Here is a 22,418-nt window from a genome sequence, read left to right on the forward strand (position 1 = left end):
TTAGTAACTGATATATAGATAGGATTTTTCTTGAGAATACTATTCCCCAGAACAACAGATTTAATAATTTAATAAAAGAAGAGGAAAACTTGAAAGAAAAATAAAAATATGAGTTGCATTTAATAGTTTATAGATATTCCCCGTCTCTTCTATCACCAATCCACATTTAATACCTTGACTACCAGTTCAGGGTTATAAGATTTCTCTCCCAGATGTATAGTCTCACTGATTTCAACTTGATATAAATGAAGTCAGGATTGATGCAGGACATCTTTATCCCTCATTGTTTTAATTGCTATGATTATATAGTAACAATTCAGATTCATCAGAAGTCTCCTGAAAGGTATGAAAAAATACGTAAACTCTCTCTCTTTCCCTCTCTTTCCTTCCTTGGGATTGAGTTTAATACTACTACTATATTATCATGGATATCACTGTTTTGGAGATTATTAAAATGGTTTTTGTTCCTTAATTCTGATATACAGCCTCTGCTGAAGTTGACATTTTCCACTTCCGGGGTTGACAGACATTGTCACTCAGTTCTGTGTGATAAATAGAGAGTATACATGAGGAGAAAATGCATCACAAAGGCAGAAAACCTTCAAAATCTTACCATTTTACATGTTACAATGATTTCAGACAGAAACAAACACAATCTTGTGTAACATATTTTTAAGTGGCCTCCAGCAGCAGGTGAAATTAAGCATCAATATTTTAAATGTGTTCTGCTTTTGTTTTAAAAAATTCAATGCTTTATATGTATAGTGAAAACTGTACATTAGGATATATAAAAAATAACTCTGTTTTAATGGTTATTTTGTTAATAACTAGGCTACTTTAGGAAAACATATATATATTTTAATAAAATAATTCTTCTTTGTAAAAAAACTCCAAACTGACAATTGGTTCTTACAACCACTTTGTTGTGATTAATATAGAGAATATAAGGATAAGTGGTGACTTTTCCTAAAAAAACCCCTTAAACTAAAGAGACGAACCTCTAATTTTGAAAATACATGAAGCTATTGTGAACTCAGTAAAAGAAAAGCATTGCTGTTTTAGCATATTTGCCTTCCTAGGCTGTTCCTTGGTGGAATAGGGAGATTGTTCTGGAAACTACTTAATCCTTTATAAAATATTTAGTACAGATTTTTATCTTAGTCAAAAACAGCCAAAAAACATAACACATAAAAAATACGTATATTAAAAATCCTCCAACCGAGTCTGAGGAAAATCTTATCAAATGTATTTTCCTTCTGAGACCACAGGATAGTGTACAGAGTCTACTCATAGAAGTAGAAATGCAGGCTTGTGCCAAGTTGATTTCAGCAGCAGGAGAACCAAATAATGTTTCCTTGTTCAGTCCAGCGTTTTAATGAATGGGGACCTGAACAACTGCCATAGGTCAGGTTTCTTTTTTTCTCTTTAACACAAGAATTCCCTTCTGCTTAGTCATACCCGGACATCTATTGGAGGTGCCAGGAAGTAAGGGCACTTCAGGTCCACTGGCACTTGTCTGCTTTCTGTCTTTACCTGATGTACAGGCTATATTTATTACATTAAAATTGGAAAAAAATATGAATATTGGCTTATGCAATAACTTTTTGGTGTATGGCATTCAATTAGTCTTTCATCTTAGCTCAGTGCTTCTGTGTCTTCTGGAGTGGAAGCTGCCACAAAACCTAATGAAGCTGAAATTTTCCTGTTCTAACTCTCTGAACATCAGCTAAAGATCTTGGCTTGTGGAGGGAGTTTGGGTATTGGTATATTGACTTAGTGCATCTATGAAAGACCTTTTGCTGCTGCTCATAAGATGTGTCTTTAAAAAAAATCCTGCCTTTCTCCCCTGAAATCTTAGAATATTTTGTCAGTGACAAGACCATCTACCTGCTCTGACTTTTCCCTTTAGAATAAGCTACAGTAATAGGAAAAAGATACAAATCTACTGATGAAAAAATCTATTTGCTGTATGGTTAGTTTCTGGAAACTGAGAACCTTCAAGATTATATCCATAGTGAAGATTGTAGGGGGCTGTGAAAATAATATTTCTATTTATGTGATAGATATTACTACATCTAGGGATGTGGAAAGAAATGCTAAAAAAAATTACTAATTATAATTTATCTCTTACCATTTTAAAACATTGGTAAGAACAAACACAAATTTTGAACAACAAGGAACTGCTGTGATCTTTATCAATAAAAATGGTGGGAAATATTTTTATCTTTCCTTTTGACAGTGAATCAAGTTAAGCAAATACAGTCTGAAAATGCATTGCAGACTGGAGTTTTCATTTCCGCTTCTTGCAAAAGAATTTCAGAATACTCCTCATCTTACATTATTTGTTGTGCTTACATTTAAGTTTGTTCACCCCTTACCTTTCCCAATCTCACAAAGCATTTTTTGAAATCTGTCTTTTTCTTTTCTGCCCATCTTCACTTAAATAACACACAGTAGAACAGCCCTGGCAAATGGACAATATAACTGAGTGAGAAAATTTAATGTGCGACATGTCTCAATAAAACTTAGTGCAAATTACAGAATCACTGAAAAGAGTTTCTTAAAAGGTTACCTTTCCGATAAATTTAAATAAGTGAACCTCTTTGGTGAGTAAAATGTGGCTTAAAGCCATGACAGTTAAATCTGCCAACTGAGGGAATACCACACAGGATATGAGCTGGTCTTTTACAGCTTTACTTACTAAAAATCTTTTACAGTAAGTGCAGCTAATGTTAAACAACTGCATCATTTAGCAGTTCAGTTCATGATGCTTAAAATAAATATATGCATTGTGGAAACTCTATATCAATTATTTTGTGTTGACTTCATGTCAAATCTGCCAACTGTTGTGACAATGTTTAGAGAGACAATCATTATTATTCAACTAAGTATCCAGTCAAGCTGCTAATATTAAATGTGCACTAGAACACTGAGTGAAATGGCAAATGCTTCCACGGCGTATTTTGGCTTCACATTGCTAATATAATTACTTAGAAAAAAGCTAATAGGTTACAATTTGCCCTGAAATTTGTCCTCAGAATGAGGAGACATTCAAGGCTTATTTGAATAAAATCTAAAAGATAGAGTAATTTAAGAGTGTACTGAGGTCTCATTGTTAATGTGATACTTGGATAAAATTGAAATATCGACACATTGCAGAAGAAAGTAGAAAAAAAATTGCTACATTATACAATTAAAAATGGCTACTATAAAGTAAGAGAGTAAGAATGCATTTAATAGGTTAATATTAAAATAGTCTGTCATTTTGCAAAGGCTGAAAAAACTTCAAACTGTATTGGAAAATGTTCTATACATTATAGCCTATTAAATTAAGATTTAAAAAAACACTTGAACTGTATTAATGCCTACAGTAAGTTTTCTAACTAAAGGGAAGTTTCTTAATACAGTCATATCCAGTGTCTAGTTATTTGAATACCAATCACTAAAAACTCATAGAGGGACTTCTGAATTTGAAATTCAAATAGAAATAGGTGTGACAAATCTTAAAGTCTTTATCTGGCATTGTCATAAATCATTTTGAATTCCAGAAGTAGCTTGTGTGATAAAATAGATCTGACTAGCCCAATCTTCTCTCTGTTTTTCACAGTAGCATCTTGTCGCTTTTTGGTGAAAATAGGGTTAGCACTTTGTATGCTATAAGAAAAAAAGTCCACATACTTTATATTCATTTTGGGAGATTTCAGAATTTAGTGGAATTCATGGAGGAAGGTGGGGAGAAACCCTAAATTCCTGAGTGGACAGGTTTAGTTTGAATCACTGGATGCCAATTAACATGGATTTCCTGTGTTGTAATTTTCAAGTAATTTCCAAAGTGGAATAATGATGTTGTTCAACTAAAGTCTTTTGAAAGTATTTTTACAAAGGTCTTTTACAGATCTAAAAAGTTGTTGAGCTGAATGTGATTGGAGTATCTTTTCATGAAACTCATTTTGTTTATGGCTGCACTTACCCTAAAGAAGAATATAATATGTTAATTAACTCTGGGGTTTTTTCCTGTAGTTGAAGAAACAGTATATCTGTCTCTTAAAACCTGTTTTTGTCTCTGTCTTGGATTGGTAATTCAGTTTCATTTTTAGGTATTCACATAACACTCCATTTTGTGGCCCTCATTAAATATTATCTTCTGTTTAACAAGACCTTCCTTTTCTATTTATATGAAATCCTTCTGGATTAAAAAGTTTGTTCAACCAATTTAGATAGAAGATATGCAAAAATATCTTTCATGGTAATTGCAATTTCTGTATGATGAAACAGGGCTATATAAAATAATACCAGCTGACATTCTGATTTCCTATAAAGTGAGAAAAAATGTACCTAAAATACATATACCAGTGCAGTTGAAAAGGGAAGCATTTCTGTAGAAGAACAGCAAGAAATTCACTGAAATAGGAGTTTGCAAAATATCAATGACAGATATGAAAACAAAACCACATCTTCACAGCTGATCATTTTGTGCAATGAAATTGCTAAACGAAACAGATGTCTTTCCGTTTCTCAGCTTGGCTGACATGAATCACAGATGCCCATTAGCCAAAATAACTATAGGAAACACTTTATACTAAAAGTAGCAGAGAAATATTTCACAGAACATTTTTTTAGTACTTGAGTAAAATGAAAAAGCTCTGCAGCGCTGATTGACACACTGCTCATGCATTTCAGAGCTGGGTAATGATTCACTGTAAAGGGCTGTGAAGCACACTGGGCATCAAGTCACCTTGATTCCTCTAGTAACATCTGGATTGAATTTAAGAGATAAAAAACCAAAATGAGAGGCATTCTCTTTCCTTGTTTATATATACTGTGCATTTTCACCCCTTGAATTATATCTGGAAGACTTGCTCATTGTATCTATAGCTTGTATTTCCTGATCACCCAAAAAGACCTTTGGAAATGTTATTCTGAATTTGAAGTTTTTCTACAAGAACTCTGGACTCTTATGTATATGCATACAATTTAAATTGGATTGCTGAAGGCATTATTAACATTTTTTTTAAACAACAGTGTTACAGCTTAAAGTGTTCTAAGCTATAAAGGTTGGTATTCCTTTTAAACACGTTACTGTGAAATGCAACTCTCATCTCCCTAGAAGTCTTTATGTGGATGTTTCAAAGTCTTTTAGTCAGCTCCCTTTCCAGACTTTTGGTTAATATATGTGTGGGAAAAAACAAACAAACAGACAAAAAATCCCCAACAATCCACACAAACCAAAAAACCCGCACAAGTATGAAGTTTGAATTTGGCAGAGGAAATAGGTTAATGATTTTGTGGGCATAAAAAATAATTTCCAAATTACCTTACTAAGATTTACACATATCTACAGGAGAGGTAGTGGAAAATCATCAAAAATGATAGTACCTTACATATTAGACAAAATAAGTATATCAAAAGATCTTTACATGCTGAACTGGATCTAAATGTAATTGTTCAAAAGCTTCATAGTTTTTAGTTCAGGGATTTTCTTAGTTTTCTGATTTAGTTCTCCTCACTACTCTGTTCAGGCTTGTAGTGCCAGGCAACATTTTAAGGCACCAGAATATGATTATTGGAATTGTTAAATTATTTTACAAATTCCTGGCATGGTTTTGTTAACTGTCACTCTCCAAAACAATTTCCATGCATCATTTGTACGTTAAATTTGTCCAAACACTCTTGCTGGGAGCTGTTTGCATGGAGTTATGCTATTCTGGAGATAGTTTATTAGAATGGATTTTGCCAGACTGCTAACTGGTTTCTGAGTCAAAAGAACGGATATTGCAGCATCGATACACTATTGTCAACTTTTGTGAGAATTTACCAGACCTGGCTTTGGAAAGCATCTGGGAAAACTGCAATGTGCCCATTTAAAGATCCCTCTCAAACAGGACCTTATTTTATATTTCTGTCACACATCTAAGGAAGAGCAGCCTCTTATCATGCTCTTCATCACTCTTGCTGTGAAAATATTTCATAGAGTGGTCATGGACCAGCAGCAAGTTCCTAGGACCAAAATGTTTTAGAAGATGAAATTATATTCTAGGAAGACATGGAGGAGAAAACACTTAAAGACTACTTACACTAAATGACATTTTAAAATGGGACACAGCCTGGAAGATACTGTTGAGTCCCTTAAAAAGAAGGGTGAAAGGGTTAATTGGAGGCGTGAAAGGTCACAGTTTTTGTGGACCATCAAGGGAGGAGCCTGAGGAATTAAAGTTCACTTTAAAAATTCATTCCTCAAAAGAGGCTTGAAAATGGCTTGAAATCTTCAGTTTGACGTAATCAAGAGAAATAGAAGCAAAAGAAAGAATTTATTTGCAAAAGATTTTTCTTAACATCTACCTTCCTACTCTTTATTTTTGGTGGAGTTTCCTATTTTTTTTATTTATTGTAGAATGAAAAGAAGCAGTAAGAAAATACTCACTTTGTAAAGGAAACATACGTGTGTGTAGTGTAAGCGAAGTTTAATAGCTCTAAATACTTCTTTGTAGAAAATCAAAGTTCAGAACCTAACAGTATTCAAATTTCTACCATGAAGAGTTTGATCCAAGATTCCTGGTGAGTTCTGTCTGTTCCACATATTTCAAGTCTGTGGGAAATGTTCAGTGTTTGAAAATTTTTCACAACATAGAAGTTTATGGTTTGACTTCGGCTTATCCTACCAGTCCACTCTGTATGTTTGGTTTCAGCGCAAAAGACAAGGAAAGACACATTCAAAACCATAATACTTGAATATTTTTACTTCTAATACTTTAAATGGGTGCTATGGGAGACAATACAAAGGGATCATAGATGAAAAAGAAATATATTCTTGGCTGCATGGCAAGGGGGATATTTATACTATGCGGCGTGTATGACATTTTTCATGATCTGAAATGTAAGCTTAAACTAACCAAAGCTCTTCACATGACTGAATATAATCTTACTGCAGATCTAATCGATGTTGTTATTATGTGTTTAAATAACTATATTTAGAAATAAAAAATGCACTAGTTCTGTCAAACTTTTTGGAATATTCTGATATTTCTTGGGTGTGACTTTAAAAAAAGTTTTTATATTTGCATTTCGTTTTTGTTAAAAGAGCTTCTGCTTGATTTGATCCTTCTGCTGAACTCAAAAGTAAGTTTACAAACAGAATATATTTCATGGTGAAAATAAATCTGAGTGCCAGTTTCTTTCAGTTAATTATGAAATCAGTGAGATTGGAAGGACCTTTCCAACAAGTTGATGAGACAAATTATGCTAACTGTATCCAAAAGATAAAATAAGCCATCATCCACACTACTGTACTGAACAAAAAAACATAATTTAATATTTTTTTATATAAAGACAGTCAGGTCAGCAAGTTATATACGAGGAGTCAAGCTTTATACAACTTATATAATGGGTGTTAAATCAGTATTGAATGCTTAATAAATTTGGTTTTTTTTTTCCTTTAGGCTATTTACATTAGTTGATGGAGTGAAAGTAATAATGACTTAAAATGAAATGTTCCCCAATCTAGGAGAACTATAAATAATACGAAATGAAATTTTAAAAAATTATTATTTCATGAAACCAGTGGTTCTGTTTTCCTTAATTGTCTTGTATTTAGCCATGTTCTTTATCTGCTTAGTGAATTTACAACTAGCACAGCAGTTGTGAATTTTTAATAGGATCTCTTCAAGGAAAGAAAAGGTCAGTATTAACATAAAAATATACTTTAAGAACTGTGGTGCAAAGGTTTCTTAGCAGAGAACAGGTGTTGCTGCAAAAGCAAAATCTGCCAGAATAGTCAAGTGAAAAGATGCTTAGAGTTAAGTTAGGAAACACTGTCTGTCAGTCAGGGTGAATGAAAATTACTTTCTTAAGGGTATTAACCACATTTTTTACATACAGAATAATTTAACATATAATAGCGTTTTTTTAAAACCTCCATCCTTTTCATTGCTTCTAAATAAAATTCTGTATTCTTCCATTTCAGCTTCATTCTGACCAGGATAAGGGAGATGGATCCCTCAAATACATTTTGTCAGGAGATGGGGCTGGTACTCTTTTTATAATTGATGAGAAAACAGGAGACATTCATGCAACTCGGAGAATTGACAGGGAAGAGAAAGCTTTTTACACCCTGCGTGCCCAAGCTATCAACAGAAGAACTCTAAGACCAGTGGAACCTGAATCTGAGTTTGTCATCAAGATCCATGACATCAATGACAATGAACCAACATTTCCAGAAGAAATTTATACTGCTAGTGTTCCTGAAATGTCAGTAGTAGGTGAGTTCTCTATACTGAAGCACTGTTCTCCATTACTTGACAAATTATTTCCCTGTCCTCTCAAAAGTCAGTCGTGTAGAATTCTACCTGATGACTTAAGTAATTTTCATTTTGACTTGTTTGTTCAAATAATGAGATTGCATCCAGAAACAGATTTCTATTATCTGAGATCTATTTCTACTTGGAACATCCAAATTATTAGCTTTACAGTTCTTTGGAATATAAATATTAATAGATAGTAGGTAATGGTGAATCATCCTCCTCCTCAAGAACTGTTAGAATAAGATGACTAAATTAGCCTGCTGAAAGCTCAATAAATTTTTTTCTTTCATTTTCACTGGAAGTTCCCAGTGGCAATAAGAACTGAACAGAGAGCTGTCTCTACTCTCTCTCTGTGGTTTAGGAAAATTATATATTGACTCATGTGATGTTGATGCATTGTCTGAAGGTAGACACCCTCTTTATTTTCTTTTTTTCACTTTTTTACTGTATACACAAATCCTCTTGTACTTTCACACCCCCCTTTAACTCCATCCATGAATGAAGCCTTCAAGAATATTAAACAGTTGTTTGAGTAAATCTTTTTCTGTTTGCAATGTATTTTCAGTTCTTACCTTAAGTACAAAGTTGTGGCCTGGATCGTGCCAGCTGGTGAATTTTATAAACAATAACATTTTGGAATATGAGCTATTATTGATAATAGTGCATACAATTCTTTAGGAATAATTTTGAAAAACTTAAAAATATATGAAGTTTATTTAAAAAATTAATATTAATTTATTCATTGTATAACTGTAGCTACTATAATGTTAAATTCTAAAAATTCAGAAAACAAACAATAAATTCAATATAACTTTTGGCTATTATTAGGATTTTAATTACTTCCACTGCCTGAATAGATCAAACAGGTGTTTTAGATTACTAAATTAGCCTGTTGAGATGATTAGATTTTGAGACGTTTTATATACACAGATATTGGAGATTTAGTACTTACATTCCTGGGCCTTAGAAAACGCTAAAAGAGAAAAAAAAAAAACTATTGAAAGAGAATGGCCTCAGCAAATCTGTGCAGCAATATATGGAAGCATAACACCAATAGTTTTTTATTCTTAATATCTCAATCTGCTTTCAGTTTGTGGTAGAATAATTTTTAAAAGTTCCAAAATTCAGCAAGTGGTTTTTATTATAAAGCAAAATAAATTTAAAAAGAAGAAAGATAAAAAAATATGACAGATGATTATGTAGGCCTGCACTGAAATCTCATCAAATCAGTCCATGTAAAGAGAAGAATTGAAAAGTCTTCCACCTTTACTGTTCCAAAATCTAATAAAATGTAATACAAATTTACTAATGGACTGATCAGTTCTAAATTTCCATAAACATATACAGCTTTAGGTAGAGCATCTTGAAAGTGCATCCTGACAGTTTTCTAGAGAAGCCTATGGCAAGATTACAGTAGGGTTGAAAAAGTATGGCTTAGAGTTTCCACTTTATTTCTCATGTTCTTTCTATAATTACAGAATGCATTGTTTAAAATGTGATTGGAAACATTTAAAAAAGTTACTCAGTGTTTTCATTAAATATTATGCAATTATATAATATTCAGTTATAATCTATAGATTCCTAATTTTATCGGTCTCAATTCCATAAACATCATCTTTCTCTTTAAGTGTTCTCAAACATTCACGGCATTATTTCAATGATTCTAAAGTATTCAGATTCCAAGATTCCAGTGTATTTGTACATCTGTATATAGATCATAAAATTTTGAAACCACAAAATTTCAGCATTGAAACAACAACAAAAAAGAGGTAAGATGATAAGAAAAATGTATAGAAAAACAAAGAGCAACAAAAAAAAGCTTGGATGCACTTGTTGTGGGGTATGCCCAGCCCCTGCCCTGGAGGGATCTCTGCTGAGATAAGAGATTTTGTAATCGCTCAGCAGGACTCCCTGGAAAGGCAACCACTTCTTTGGTCACGAGAGAAAAGACAGACCCACAATCCTTTAGGAGACCCTATGCAGATCCTTTGTAACCCACTGGCCTTCGCCCATCCCCTGTATCCCTATAAAAGCAAGCCCTCTGCCCCTGTGGGACAGAGAGAGCTCTCGTCCCTGGCTTTCCCCTTCGTCAGAAGGGACCCACAATAAAGCTCCTTCCGTGAGGAACCAGCCACACGAACCTCTCGTCTCTCTCTCCCTGGTCTGGCCTGGAGGCTGCCCTGCAGAGCTGAGCTGGAATCACGAGCTGATAATCACTAAAGAGCTGACAGTCTCTGCAAGGGCCCTCCTGCCAGCAGCTGAGGGAAGACACTGGGCCTTGGGAAGGCGATTCCTTTTGGGACCATCTCTCCGGACCGGTCACCTCTTCCTGGGTCAGAGCCGCTGACCCCCACACCAGCTGTAACAACTTAGTGTTTTAACCTTGTATCTTGCATAAATAGCTGTGCTGAAACAAATGGACTTTATTCTGTCAAAAAAATGGAAATAATGTAGAGAATGATAACTCAGTTCAAATCTATCATGTTCCTGGATTTCATAAATGTGGCCATTCAGCTGCTAGAGTGACTGACTGACTACCTGATAGGTAGAATTTTCTTTTACCTTTATTACTTTTAGCTTTATGGCTGATCCCTAGAGGTATATGTTCATCTGTGGTCCATGAGAGAATGACGTGATTTTATAAAGTATTCATCAAAGTTGATTCATTTCTTAATAACACTAATTTAATTAACTTAAAAAAATCTACTCAGTAATCTCAAAACTAAAGGCTGAATGTAGAAGGGGAGAAATCGTCTAAAAGAATGAGCGGCATAAAACTTTTGAGAAAAACTGAATTAATTAGAGATTGTGAAGTCATTATGTTAAAATTCTTCACACATTTGTACATTAATAATATACTATCACGTCATTAATTACAAAATATTTTTAAATTAGTATTTTTCTGACATTGTACAATTCAAGCATTTTTAGTACAGCAACCTACATGAGAAATTTATGAAAGAAGAAACAATTATATTTTTTTATGACAATTGCACTTCCCCATCCAAAGGAAAATAGGAAGAAATTCCTGCATTTCTCTATTTTTATCTCTCCACATTATTTTATTTTTTTTTTTAGTTATATTATTTTGAGCAGCCCATTACTTGCCCAGTACAGCTGGCCATGGGCTAAGAAAGTGTTAGGCTTGATGTAAGTAATGCAAATAGAAATTGCAGTCTTGGATGTTATTGCATCGTTGCATTGAATGTCTCCTGTAGTACCCACTTCTGTGAAAATGTAGAAACATTTAATCTTTCTATAAGTGTCTGGAAACATTAAGCAGAGTTTAGGATATAAGTATTTTCTCAGTGATATGTCCCAGAAAGAGAAATGACAAAGCTCAATTACTGTGGCCCTTACCTGAGTATATATGAGTTATATGGTTCTATAAAAAGTATGATACTATCAGGACTGTAATAATGTTCATTATCTAATCCAGCATAGTCAACACAGTATGGCACTGTGCTATATATTGGGAGTCTGAGAAACAGAGAGATTACTGGAACCACACCTGGACAGCACATCATGTGAAGGATTCCCTATCCTCACTCTGTTCCACTTAGCTGAATGTGGTGACTTAAGGGATAGGGGAGAATGGTGACAAGTTCCTGCCCAGTCCTGCAGGTGCATCTATTCCGTGATTAGCTCGCTGTTGCAGGTGCCCCTGCATAACAGGCGGGGAAGGTGCTGATCTCACCTCTCTGCTGATTTGAAATAGGACACAAAAACGGAAGGAAACTGTGTCAAGGGAAGCTCAGACTTGACATTAGGAAAAGGGTCTTCATTGAGAGATTGGTCAGTCACTGGAACAGGCTCCCCAGGAAAGTGTCAGAGTTTATTGAATGCTTTTCTTAGTCATTTGGTTTAGTTTTAGGTAGTCCTGTGAGAAGCAGGAAGTTGGACTTGATGATCCTTATGGGTCCTTTCCAATTTGGTATATTATGTGATTCTATGATAGAATTATCCACTAAAATCCACATCATTATTTTTATAGAATGACTTGCACTCCTGCTACTATTGGTACAACCAAGTCTGATAGTTTACTATTGTCCTAGGTTACAATGTAAGATGTAACCAAAAGCAAGTATTCTATTATCATCTTCACAAGCTGTTAAAGCAGGTGGGGCAGTGTTTGTTATCTCCTACCAGGATTCATCCCTGATAACTCCCTCCAGGGGCTATCTCTGTTAATGGGGAATCAAGGACCCACCGCATGACTCACAGAATTACATCAACCCATTGCGAGACGCTCTGCCCAGGGGGAGAACACAAGCATTCCTACCTGGATATAATCTGGGGTTTGGAACAGTATGAGCAGCCCTTACCTATGGGACTCCCAGAGGACAAGAGCTACACCACTGAACCTTCAGGTGAAGACCAGACCTTTTTACAGGATCACTGCTTCAACAGGACCACTTTATCTGGACTGCTACCAGCACCCTGACTAACAGGGTGTTGCTGCAGTACCGTCCTGTGGCTAGCACATTGTCCTGGTACCAAGAAAACTGCTGCCTGCCCCGAGCGGGACAGATGGAGTCCAATGGTGGCACGGGGGAAGCCGGCAAAGCACCTGCTTGTGTTCGCCTGGCTCCCTGATGGCTAGGTGCACGGAGGAGGCAGGATAAAGCGGAGGGACTCCACGTGGGGGAAGAGAGTTTATTGCAGGGTAGAAACCCATGATGAAAGACCCAGCCACCTACCTGCCAGGATGGTTTTGTACCCCGACAAGCAAGCATGGAAAACACACAGTAACCAATGATACATCAGCCAGGGGGTGTTACGAGGGTGGGGAGAAGGGATTACAGCCAATGGGGAAAGTGGTAGGAGGGGAGGAGTAACATAGACCAATTAGCTGCTGAAGAACACAGAACTCTTTGGAAATACAGCCAAATATGAGAAATAGGAGGAAGGGAGAGCTGCAGCTACAGGTAAGGCACAGATCCCAGCCTCTTGGGTGCTCTGTTAAGGCTTTTGGGGCCGGCCCTCAGGCTGGTCATGGTTCACCACAACAGGGTGTCAGGTTGTATCCTGACTCTGTCGGTGTTCTTGTACTATTGCATTTATTTTAATTTTCCTATTAAATTATAATCCTGAGTTGTGATCTCCCACTGGTTTCTTTTCAAGCTAGCACAACTATCAATCAGATACAAAGGCTGGACCACTAGAAAGACACACAAACATACCTACACAGTATTTTATAAAATTTCAGTTTATTCAAACCAACTTCATAGAGAAAGACCCTTTCATATATAAGTAGGATGGGTGAGTGGCAATAGTAAAATGGGGTGAAAAGCAAAATAAAAGACATGTCACTTTCATTATCAAAGGTGAAAGAGGACCTACTGCAGATAGATGGTAACAGACATCAGATGTCACGCCTCTTATTGGAGGACACAATACTAGAACAATTCTCTTTGTTCATTGTTTCAAATTCCTGTAGATGTTGTCGTCATCTTTTATATGTATTTTTTACCACACAAGTGATATTTTATAGATAATAAATATTTGTTCTTTTTTTTTGTTTTGTTATACTTTAAATCCATGTCAGTCTTTAATACGACTAATAACTTACAACTTATATCTGTGTCTTTTATTTATGCTATTCTGCGACTGCGTTCTCAAAACCTCTGCTATCACCTGGTGACTGGCATTCTCAGTTCTGGTACTGAATACCGATGTTTCAAATGGGCTTAATCTTATCTCTACTTTAAGAAGTGTTAAAAACCCAAAAAGTCAACAATTCCGCAGTTTTGCCACTGTGTTGTCTATTTCTATGCATCTATACTTGAGCCACAATGGCGAGGTGTTCATATGAACCCTGTATGCACTTACCTGAACACCAGAAAGACGACAAACATGGTATCATGTAGATACAAAAATGCTGCTAGCAAGGATTTTCTTGCTAGTTTCTAAATCCATGAGAGACTTTTCTCTCTCACAGAAGAGGTAGCAGGGAATGTAAACAACCAAGCCACCTGCAACCTTGGAAAGTCTTGTTTATGGTATAGTAGAAAAATATTTTGACAATGGATGTTTTAGGATTTTAGCCAATCACCCCCAAGGGGTGGCTGGCCCTTTGTCCAATTAGGCTATGAAGAAAAAAGTCTATAAAAGAGTTTGTAAAATAATTAAATAAATCAATCTTGCTGCACAACTCCTGCCTGCTGGATCTTCTCCTCCTCCTCCTCCCTATGGCTGCGGGACACGTTGCTACCGTAGGAACCAGGCCTGCGGTAATAGTATCACATAATACAAAGAAAATAATTAAATGCTTACGTAGAAAAACTTAAAGTGATTGAAATCTGTGCACCCTTGGACTACAGGATTTGCTCCATCCTGAAGTGCCCTGTACTAGAAGGAACTGTAAGATGATCAGGAGGTTAGAAAAACACTATTAAGCCTTTATCTATTCCATATGCCTCTGTCTTTAAGGTAGCAAATCGTGATGTAGCCATACACCAGCCTCTTTCAGACCACAAACAGCAGTTTTGATTTCTTCCTCGGGCTGTGGTACCAGATGGGTACCTGAGAATATGGCTATTTCTATTATCAAATAGAGTGCCTTGACAAGAACAATTCTTTGTTCTTGTTCATCTTTCTTCTGTTGCTCATTAAACATAGAAAATAGAGATAAATGGGCCAACTTCAGGATCTTGCAGCCGGATCGATATCCTAGAAGACAACTTATTCTCCTGAAGTCTTTGTACTGATTACTGGATATTTCATCTTCTTTCACTCTTTCCTTTCCTTACTTTCAGAGTTTATGACCCAGAATATTCTTAAGGTTTTGACGACAGTCTTCTGCTCTGTCTATCATATTTTTCACCTATTTCTTTCTGCTCATTTGGAGATTTCTTTTCAGAACTGCAGATAGTCTATTTTCCTCTAGATGGATTTTGCCTATTAGCGTATTTTAGAAAAGTTTCCAGAACTTATTATTTAGACCTCTTTTTATATATTTATATATCTTCACAGCCTATATATCCTCTAATCATTCCTTATCCTTATTTCATCTTGTAAGTTTTCTACTTCTAAATTATCAATATAAGCTTCAGAAGATGTAACCTCCTTCTGGGTATACATGTGATGTACAGGGTGCCCTGTTGGCCTGTCATCTCTACTTCTTTACATGCTTTTTCTCTGGACAGCAGTTAGAGCTCCTTAACTTTCTACCTTGGCTTCTTATATACTCCCTCGTTAGTGCAGTTCACCAGTTCCCAATGCTAGTCCTCTCTGCCACAGAGTTCATCTTACAACACTTCCTTCTGGTTTCCTATTAACAAAGATATTTTAAAATCTTTTTTTTCGTATTTAGTTCTCTCAGCAAACCCTTTTGCATCTTCTGACTTATGACATTTCAAAAACACAAATTATGATATTTTTAGATTTTTTACAAAGCTTGATTTCACTCTGCACACAAATCCTGCCAAAAGGAGATGGGACAAAAACCAAAAAAAAGTAAGAAAAAAAACCTAAGATGAAACATTATTTTTCCTTTAAAAGGACATCGTAAAAGAGTTGAAATTATCCACTTCTGTGCTTGTTTACAACTTACTGTTTTCTAAGTTGCATGAGTACCATGTAGTCAAAGATCTTTCTGACATTGAGTTCTCTGAAAATGCAGCCCTTTTCAGTTCTTTTCTGTATTCCACAGCTTGAAATAGATTATTTCAAGGCAAAACATGTGTCATTATTTCTAGGGAAAATAGGTGTCATTATTTCCTGTCTTTTCCACCAGAAAGAGCAGAAAATTTCTATTAATTTGGCTTGTTATTTGTATGGATAATTTACTATGGAGGGTACTTGCTCTAGTTAAATATCACATAACTCAGCTGGGAGTAAAGAAACCAAAATCTAAGTTTAGAATCCAGCTCTACAGTGGATATTTTGTGTATTCCTTTTCCTAGATAATTATCTCTGGTGATTTTTATCTAATATGTATGCATCACAAAATGAATTGTGAGGTCGAAGTAATTAATACTTGTACTGTGTTTGAAGATGCTTGCAGCAAACATCAGCAAGGGCCAAATATATTAATTACTGTTATAGTCCTAGACCCTGGGGAGAGTCAAACACTATAATTAAAGTTATGTTAAAATATGCCTTCTGAGAGCTACAATAATCTGACAAAAGACTGTTTGTTTCTGGGCCAGGTTTAACCACTGTTGAATTCTTGTTCACGGTATCATAAAATTGGCGATTATGCAAGGAGAAAATAACAGAATTCACTGGTGTGTTATTAATAAGGTACATGGTGCCATATTAATAGAGCCATAGAATGGTTTGAGTTGGAATGGACCTTAAAGATGTTCTCGTTCCAACAACCACCAGACCAGGTTGTTCAAAGCCCCATCCAGCAAGGCGTTGAACACTGCCAAGGATGGGACATCCAGAGCTTCTCTGGGCAACCTGCTTGTCCCAGTTTGAGACAAATTTGGAGAAATGTCCAAATTTGAATGTCCTCTGATAGAAGGAAAGTTACAGCCACCCCCTCACCCACCAGGTTCAGGAAAAATTTTCCTCGGAGGAAAGTGAAAGGAAAAAGCAATTTATTTAAAATCACAATGCACAATGGGAAAAGAATGATGCCAGATAATAAAACCTCGCGCTGTGGAGAAAACCTGATAAGATTTTAGAGTCCTTTCTTTGGGTGTGGTCTCTCTCTCTCTCCTATTCAGAGCCAAGTTGGCCTTGGCCCCTCCGGGCCAAAGTGTAAGGTCTCCTGGTGTGTTCTGGTATTGTTGAACAGTCCAGAAGAGAAGAAGAAACCAAAGTACCAGGAAAACAAAGGAGTTTAACTCTCCATCTTTCTCTTCCAAGAAAAGGAGCCAAGAGCCAGGAAAAGCAGGAAGGTGCTTGCCTCCTCTCTGCAGCAGCAGCAGCGGCAGCAACTATCTCTGTGTCCTTGGAGCACAAACTGCCTTGAAAAGTTTGTCTGGCTTTTTTTCTTTCTCTCACACCCAGTTTTAAAGACGCAGAAAGGCACAGGAATCATGTCTGGGCATAGAGCAGTGATAGGGGATACACATCATAAAGTCACCCCAAGACAGTTTCAGTGTCTCACCACCCTCATGTGGGGAGAGATAAGATAGAATTGGGTTATGGGCTGTGGGATGTGCCTGCAGAAGCACATGGCAGCACAAAGGAGCACATGGCGGCACACAGAGGCTTGTCTCCACCGGATCCTGGGGGAAGAAGGTGTCACACAGCAGACCCCTGTGGAGAGGAGCCTGCCGGGAGCTGATGGACCACCCCATAGAAGGACATTTACAAAGTGTGTTGTTGATGTGGCAACATGGGATAGGTCATGTAGTGAGAATTAGCATGTAAGGAAATACTGTGACTTCAAAAAGTAAATAAAACCAGCTTGTTTATTTGAATAAACAATTCCGTTTCCCTGCTGGTCTGGGTCCGTGTCTCAGTCACTCTCACCCTCACAATAAAGAATTTCTTCTTTATATCTAATCTAAACCTGGTCTTTTTCAGTTTGAAGCCATTTCCCCTTGTCCTATCCCTACATGCCATTGTAAAATGTCCATCTCCATCTGTCCGGTATGTTATCAGTGTCTCCTTTATGCACTCCAGTAGAGTTCAGATCAGGCTTTAAATTCTGCAGGTCAGCTACCTTCATCAGAAGTAACCTGTGACTATGTAAAAGAGCAAGGTCTAGACCAAGTGATGATCACTAAGTGATCTCTATACTGTAGTTTTTAAGCTCTGGCACAACTGATCATCTTCAATGCCTTTGGATTTCTGGTGAAGGTTTCAGACCAGAATAAACAATACATTTGTTTTATTGAGCATCAGTGGTCTTCAGTTTACCGAAGCAAAGCAAAACCAGCTGGTGGTTTGGCAGCTGATGTTCACAATGTAACTGATACACTGCTAGCACTACTCCTGTTCACTTCTTGACATGGCTTTTGTCAGGTTTTTAATAGGGAATTGCTGATCCCCCTGTGGAAGCCTAGAGAACACACCTCTTTTCCTCTCATAGCAAGGGCCAAGATCAAAGGAGAGCTCTGCATCCTGAATGGCACTCAGAAGCGTAGTGGTGCCCTTGCACTTCTCCTGCCAGCTACCTGACCCATAAAAGTCAAAGAGCTGAGGTAACGTTAAAAAGTAAAGTTCATCCTTACTGCTTTTCGGTAATGGAGAGTATACTGTCCTGATCATAACCCACCAATTGCAGTGTGATAGTGATGAAATTAAGGAGCACAAGTCTCTTCCCACCGACTTTAAAGGGAATAGGTGCAAATCTACAGTTCTCAGAAGTGTCTGATAGATTTTTTGGCGTGGACATATGCATCCATGCTCATTGCAGCCAGAGAGAAGCACAGATTATATAATTTGCTCTGTCTTATTGCATGTGTACTGAGATAGTAATAATTAATATATGTTCATTATGACACTCAAGGCAGCAGTAACTGTTAGACATATATTATTACATTTAAAATGGAATTATTTTAATGTCTTTTAAAGTTATTAAACATGTTCTTTGGTTTACTTCCAAATTATTCTTCAAAGTCGATTCTCCTTATTTTTTTTAAAACTAAAATTAAATAAAAGTCTCATACAATTGACCTATTAATAGATATGTCTAGTTTGCACAAATGAAGGAAATGTGAAAACTAGGAAAAGAGACAAAGTATTTCCTTTCATGGATTTGCACTGTAGAGGTTTCTGATTAATACATCATGCTGTTGTGACATGACCTTGATTATGACTGTTCTCTGTTTTTATGGATATGAAATGGAGTTGTAAACTTTATGTGTATAATTCCATGTTGGGGAGTGTACTCAGCGGCTTGGGGGTTTTTTTGCCTTTTTTTTAAACTTGCAGCACTCCAGTTACTGAACATGATTTGTCTTATCCTTCTTTTACACAACTCTACTATTTCAGAGAAAATGTTCTTTAGGAACAAGTATACATTCTAGCACTGCAGTTTGATATATAGTAGGATGATCCAAAAGTGCATTTCAGAAACAAGACAACACTCCTCAGAACTTAAATATATTCAACAAAAAGGCCATTCACCTTTAAACAGAATAGTTGTATAGACATATATCTACAAATGGGGTTTGGTGTGGCAGAATACGAGACATTTTTGAATGGTAAAGAGACAAAGCTTTTAGAACAGATCTATCATCCCTACATTCTTATTTAAAAAAAAAAAAGTTTAGATTTTCAGGTTCAGCCATGTTTCAGATGGTCACTAAAGCAATCTTTAATACAATAGAAAGTTATTTTAACTTATTTTCTTTATACTTGTGTAGCATTTTTTTATATTTCAAAATTTTATTTTGTGTTTGGGGCTTTTCTCTCTTAAGTCCGTGATTCACTTCATTTTAATATGGAATAATATAACGACGAAAATGCCTGTTTTGCCTTCTTTATGAGATACCAGTACTTTCGGGGACACACTGAAACAAGTATTTCTATTCTCTAGCAGTTGAAAACTGAACATTTCTGAGAACTCATCTCTGTTTCAACAGTTAGGCACATGCTCATTCCCTTGATATTGGTGCTATGATTGAACAATTTACTTGTTAAAAGCATATTTGTCATCATGTCATGAAATCCCAAATAAATGGAGAAATAGCATTTGTTCCTGCTTGTTTTTCTATGTTAGAATAAATATATAGTATAGAAAGACAATGAGAGGGAATAAATAGTTGTGCCATGGGCCTTGGATTTACAGGTGCTTTATTTCATATTTGGCAGTATTTGGTGGGGAAAAGAATTTTGAAAGAATTGGGATAAAAGGAGAAACAAGATTTAAAGTCTACTGATCCTCAGATTAGCCTATGGCTAGCCGGTCATGTGCATATGATGATGTTTTTTTCCCTTTTTTTTTCAGTTCTTTCCTATATGCTTAAAATAGTATTTGCACTTTATGGATGCACACTAGGGGAGATTCTTGTCCATACTTTATTCCTCTGATGGAAGAGTTGAACAGGATGTAGAAAATATTTTGATTGAGGAAAAACTGTCAGCACTAATAGCAAACATTTCATGTTTTGAAGGGCTGATATATTCTACTAAAATTTAGAGAAGGTCTTTAAGGCTAGGAAATTTTCTGTAACCGAAATTTTCTGAGCAGATTTCAAAGTTCATATAAAAATGTTTCTTCTGGTAGTATATATCTATAGTAACACTTAGAAAGCAGGCAGAACTGATGACTTGTTTTTCACAACTTCCATTGACCTGTTTAATCATCTTTGTGATATTCCTGCATGTATAGTTTCATATCATCCTGATATTACTGAACAAAGCAAAAGGGAAAAAAAAAAACAACACATAAACCACAAAACACCCCAAACCTATTCTAGGCAATAAAAAGCAGGTATTTATTGCAATTAAAAAAAAAAAAAAAATCTTCTGAAAAGATGATGTGAATACAAGAAATTATTGTAACTAGGTAAGGATAAGAATTAATCTCCGACATAGCTATTGTTTACATTTTCTGATTAAATCTTAATCACACGTGGGATTAGGGAAGTTTAGTTTTAATTTATGTAGAAGGAGATGCAAAATGAACCTGATGTTGACTATAAGTGTCATAGGTTAGCAAGCTGAGTCTCGGAAATGATGTCCGTGCCAAGGGGTGCTTACAGCTTCCCTCCCCCATGACCTATCAGCTGGCCAGTTTGAATATGGACAATTCTTTAAGCCACTTAAAGTTGTGACCGCCTCTGTGATCCACACTTAAGAATAGACAAACTCCCCCCCAAGCTCTCTCTCGTTTCCGGCGCTGGGACAGGTGGCTGCGGGACCTGAGCGGGGGCCGGGCCACGGCTCCAGGATGACCACCCACCCCCCCCACCCCCCCCACTTCAGCCAAGATTCAAGATTTCAGCAAAGCGGCACCTCTGTCCGGCAGAGGTCAGGTGACCAACAGCGATAAGCCACATTCCAGCTGCAAGGCCGAGGTGAGATTAACCCTTTTATTGCTGTGAAGAGCTGAAAACCTGAGGGAAGAGAGAGAGGAGATGCTTAAAGCTGAAAGTCTGTTGTGAAGCTATGATATATCAGAGTATCCCGTTGTAATTTCATGAAGATATGGGGGGTGGAGTGTTCAACTTGCAAGCAAAAGCACCTGTGCAGAGATAGGCAGATGCTGATGCAGCTGTAATTTCATGAGAAGTGTGGACAGGGAGAGATGGAAGCAATGAGGATTTTTGCTCCACACGGAAAAGGAGAAAATCTCAGTTCCTAGAGATGCTCCCAGAGATAGTCCTAGAGATGAAGATGAGGAAGACCCTTTGCTCCCAGGGAAGGAGAAGGGCCTCTATTCTTAGAGATGAAATGCTCCCAGAGATGGGTGAAGAGAACTTTCGTTTCTGAACGGCTCAACCTTAAAATTGTACCCCAAAACCTTCAAGAGTGGACCCTCGAAAGCAGTTGCGGGAAAAGCTGCCAGTCGGGGGAAGGGACTCACATCGCGAGCAGAGAGACTCCTCTTCCTAAATGGACTGAACAATATTTGGAAGTGGGTGGCTGTGTCGTTGTGATAATGTTTTCATAGCACGAGCAAAAAGAGACTTCTCTTTCTAAATGGACTGAACAAGGTTATTATGGAAGTGGTAAACAGACTGAACATCTTAAGGGTTGTCTTTTTACATTGTCAATGGGAGAAGGGAGGAAGGTGTGGGGAGGAGGAGAGTTCTGAAGGTGTGGTATAATTTTTTTTCCCTTCTTTTAGGTCTGTTAATAAACTTCTTTATATTCTTTCAAGTTTAGTGCCTGCTTTGCGTTTCTCCTAATTCTTATCTCACAGAAGATAAACAGTAATGAGTATTTTGGGCCAAACCACTACACCAAATTGGTGGTTTTGCACGGTTACAAACCGAACCCACGACAATAAGATCACAAATATATTTGGAAAATCCAATCGATATTAGCTGAAATTTTCTTTGGTGTCTGTTGGAATGGAAATTGATGCTCTAAGATCTCCACATAGTGTCATGTGAAACTAAGTTGGCTTTGGATGTTTCAGGTACTTCTGTCGTCCAAGTTACAGCTACTGATGCCGATGACCCTTCATATGGAAACAGTGCCAGAATAATTTACAGCATACTTCAAGGGCAGCCATATTTCTCTGTGGAACCAGAAACAGGTAAT

General features: G+C 36.6%; 1 protein-coding gene across 2 annotated transcripts in view; it reads left to right on the plus strand.

The window, feature by feature from the left end:
• Window positions 1-22,418, plus strand: part of CDH10 (cadherin 10) — a 61,138-nt gene that overhangs the window by 15,189 nt on the left and 23,531 nt on the right. For both annotated transcript variants that reach the window (XM_069005889.1, XM_069005890.1), the window contains exons 2-3: window positions 7,961-8,255; window positions 22,294-22,413. In XM_069005889.1, the coding sequence (XP_068861990.1) occupies window positions 7,961-8,255; window positions 22,294-22,413 (415 nt within the window). The remainder of the gene's footprint in view (window positions 1-7,960; window positions 8,256-22,293; window positions 22,414-22,418) is intronic.

Source organism: Aphelocoma coerulescens, chromosome 2, assembly GCF_041296385.1.
Source record: "Aphelocoma coerulescens isolate FSJ_1873_10779 chromosome 2, UR_Acoe_1.0, whole genome shotgun sequence".
NCBI lineage: Eukaryota > Metazoa > Chordata > Aves > Passeriformes > Corvidae > Aphelocoma > Aphelocoma coerulescens.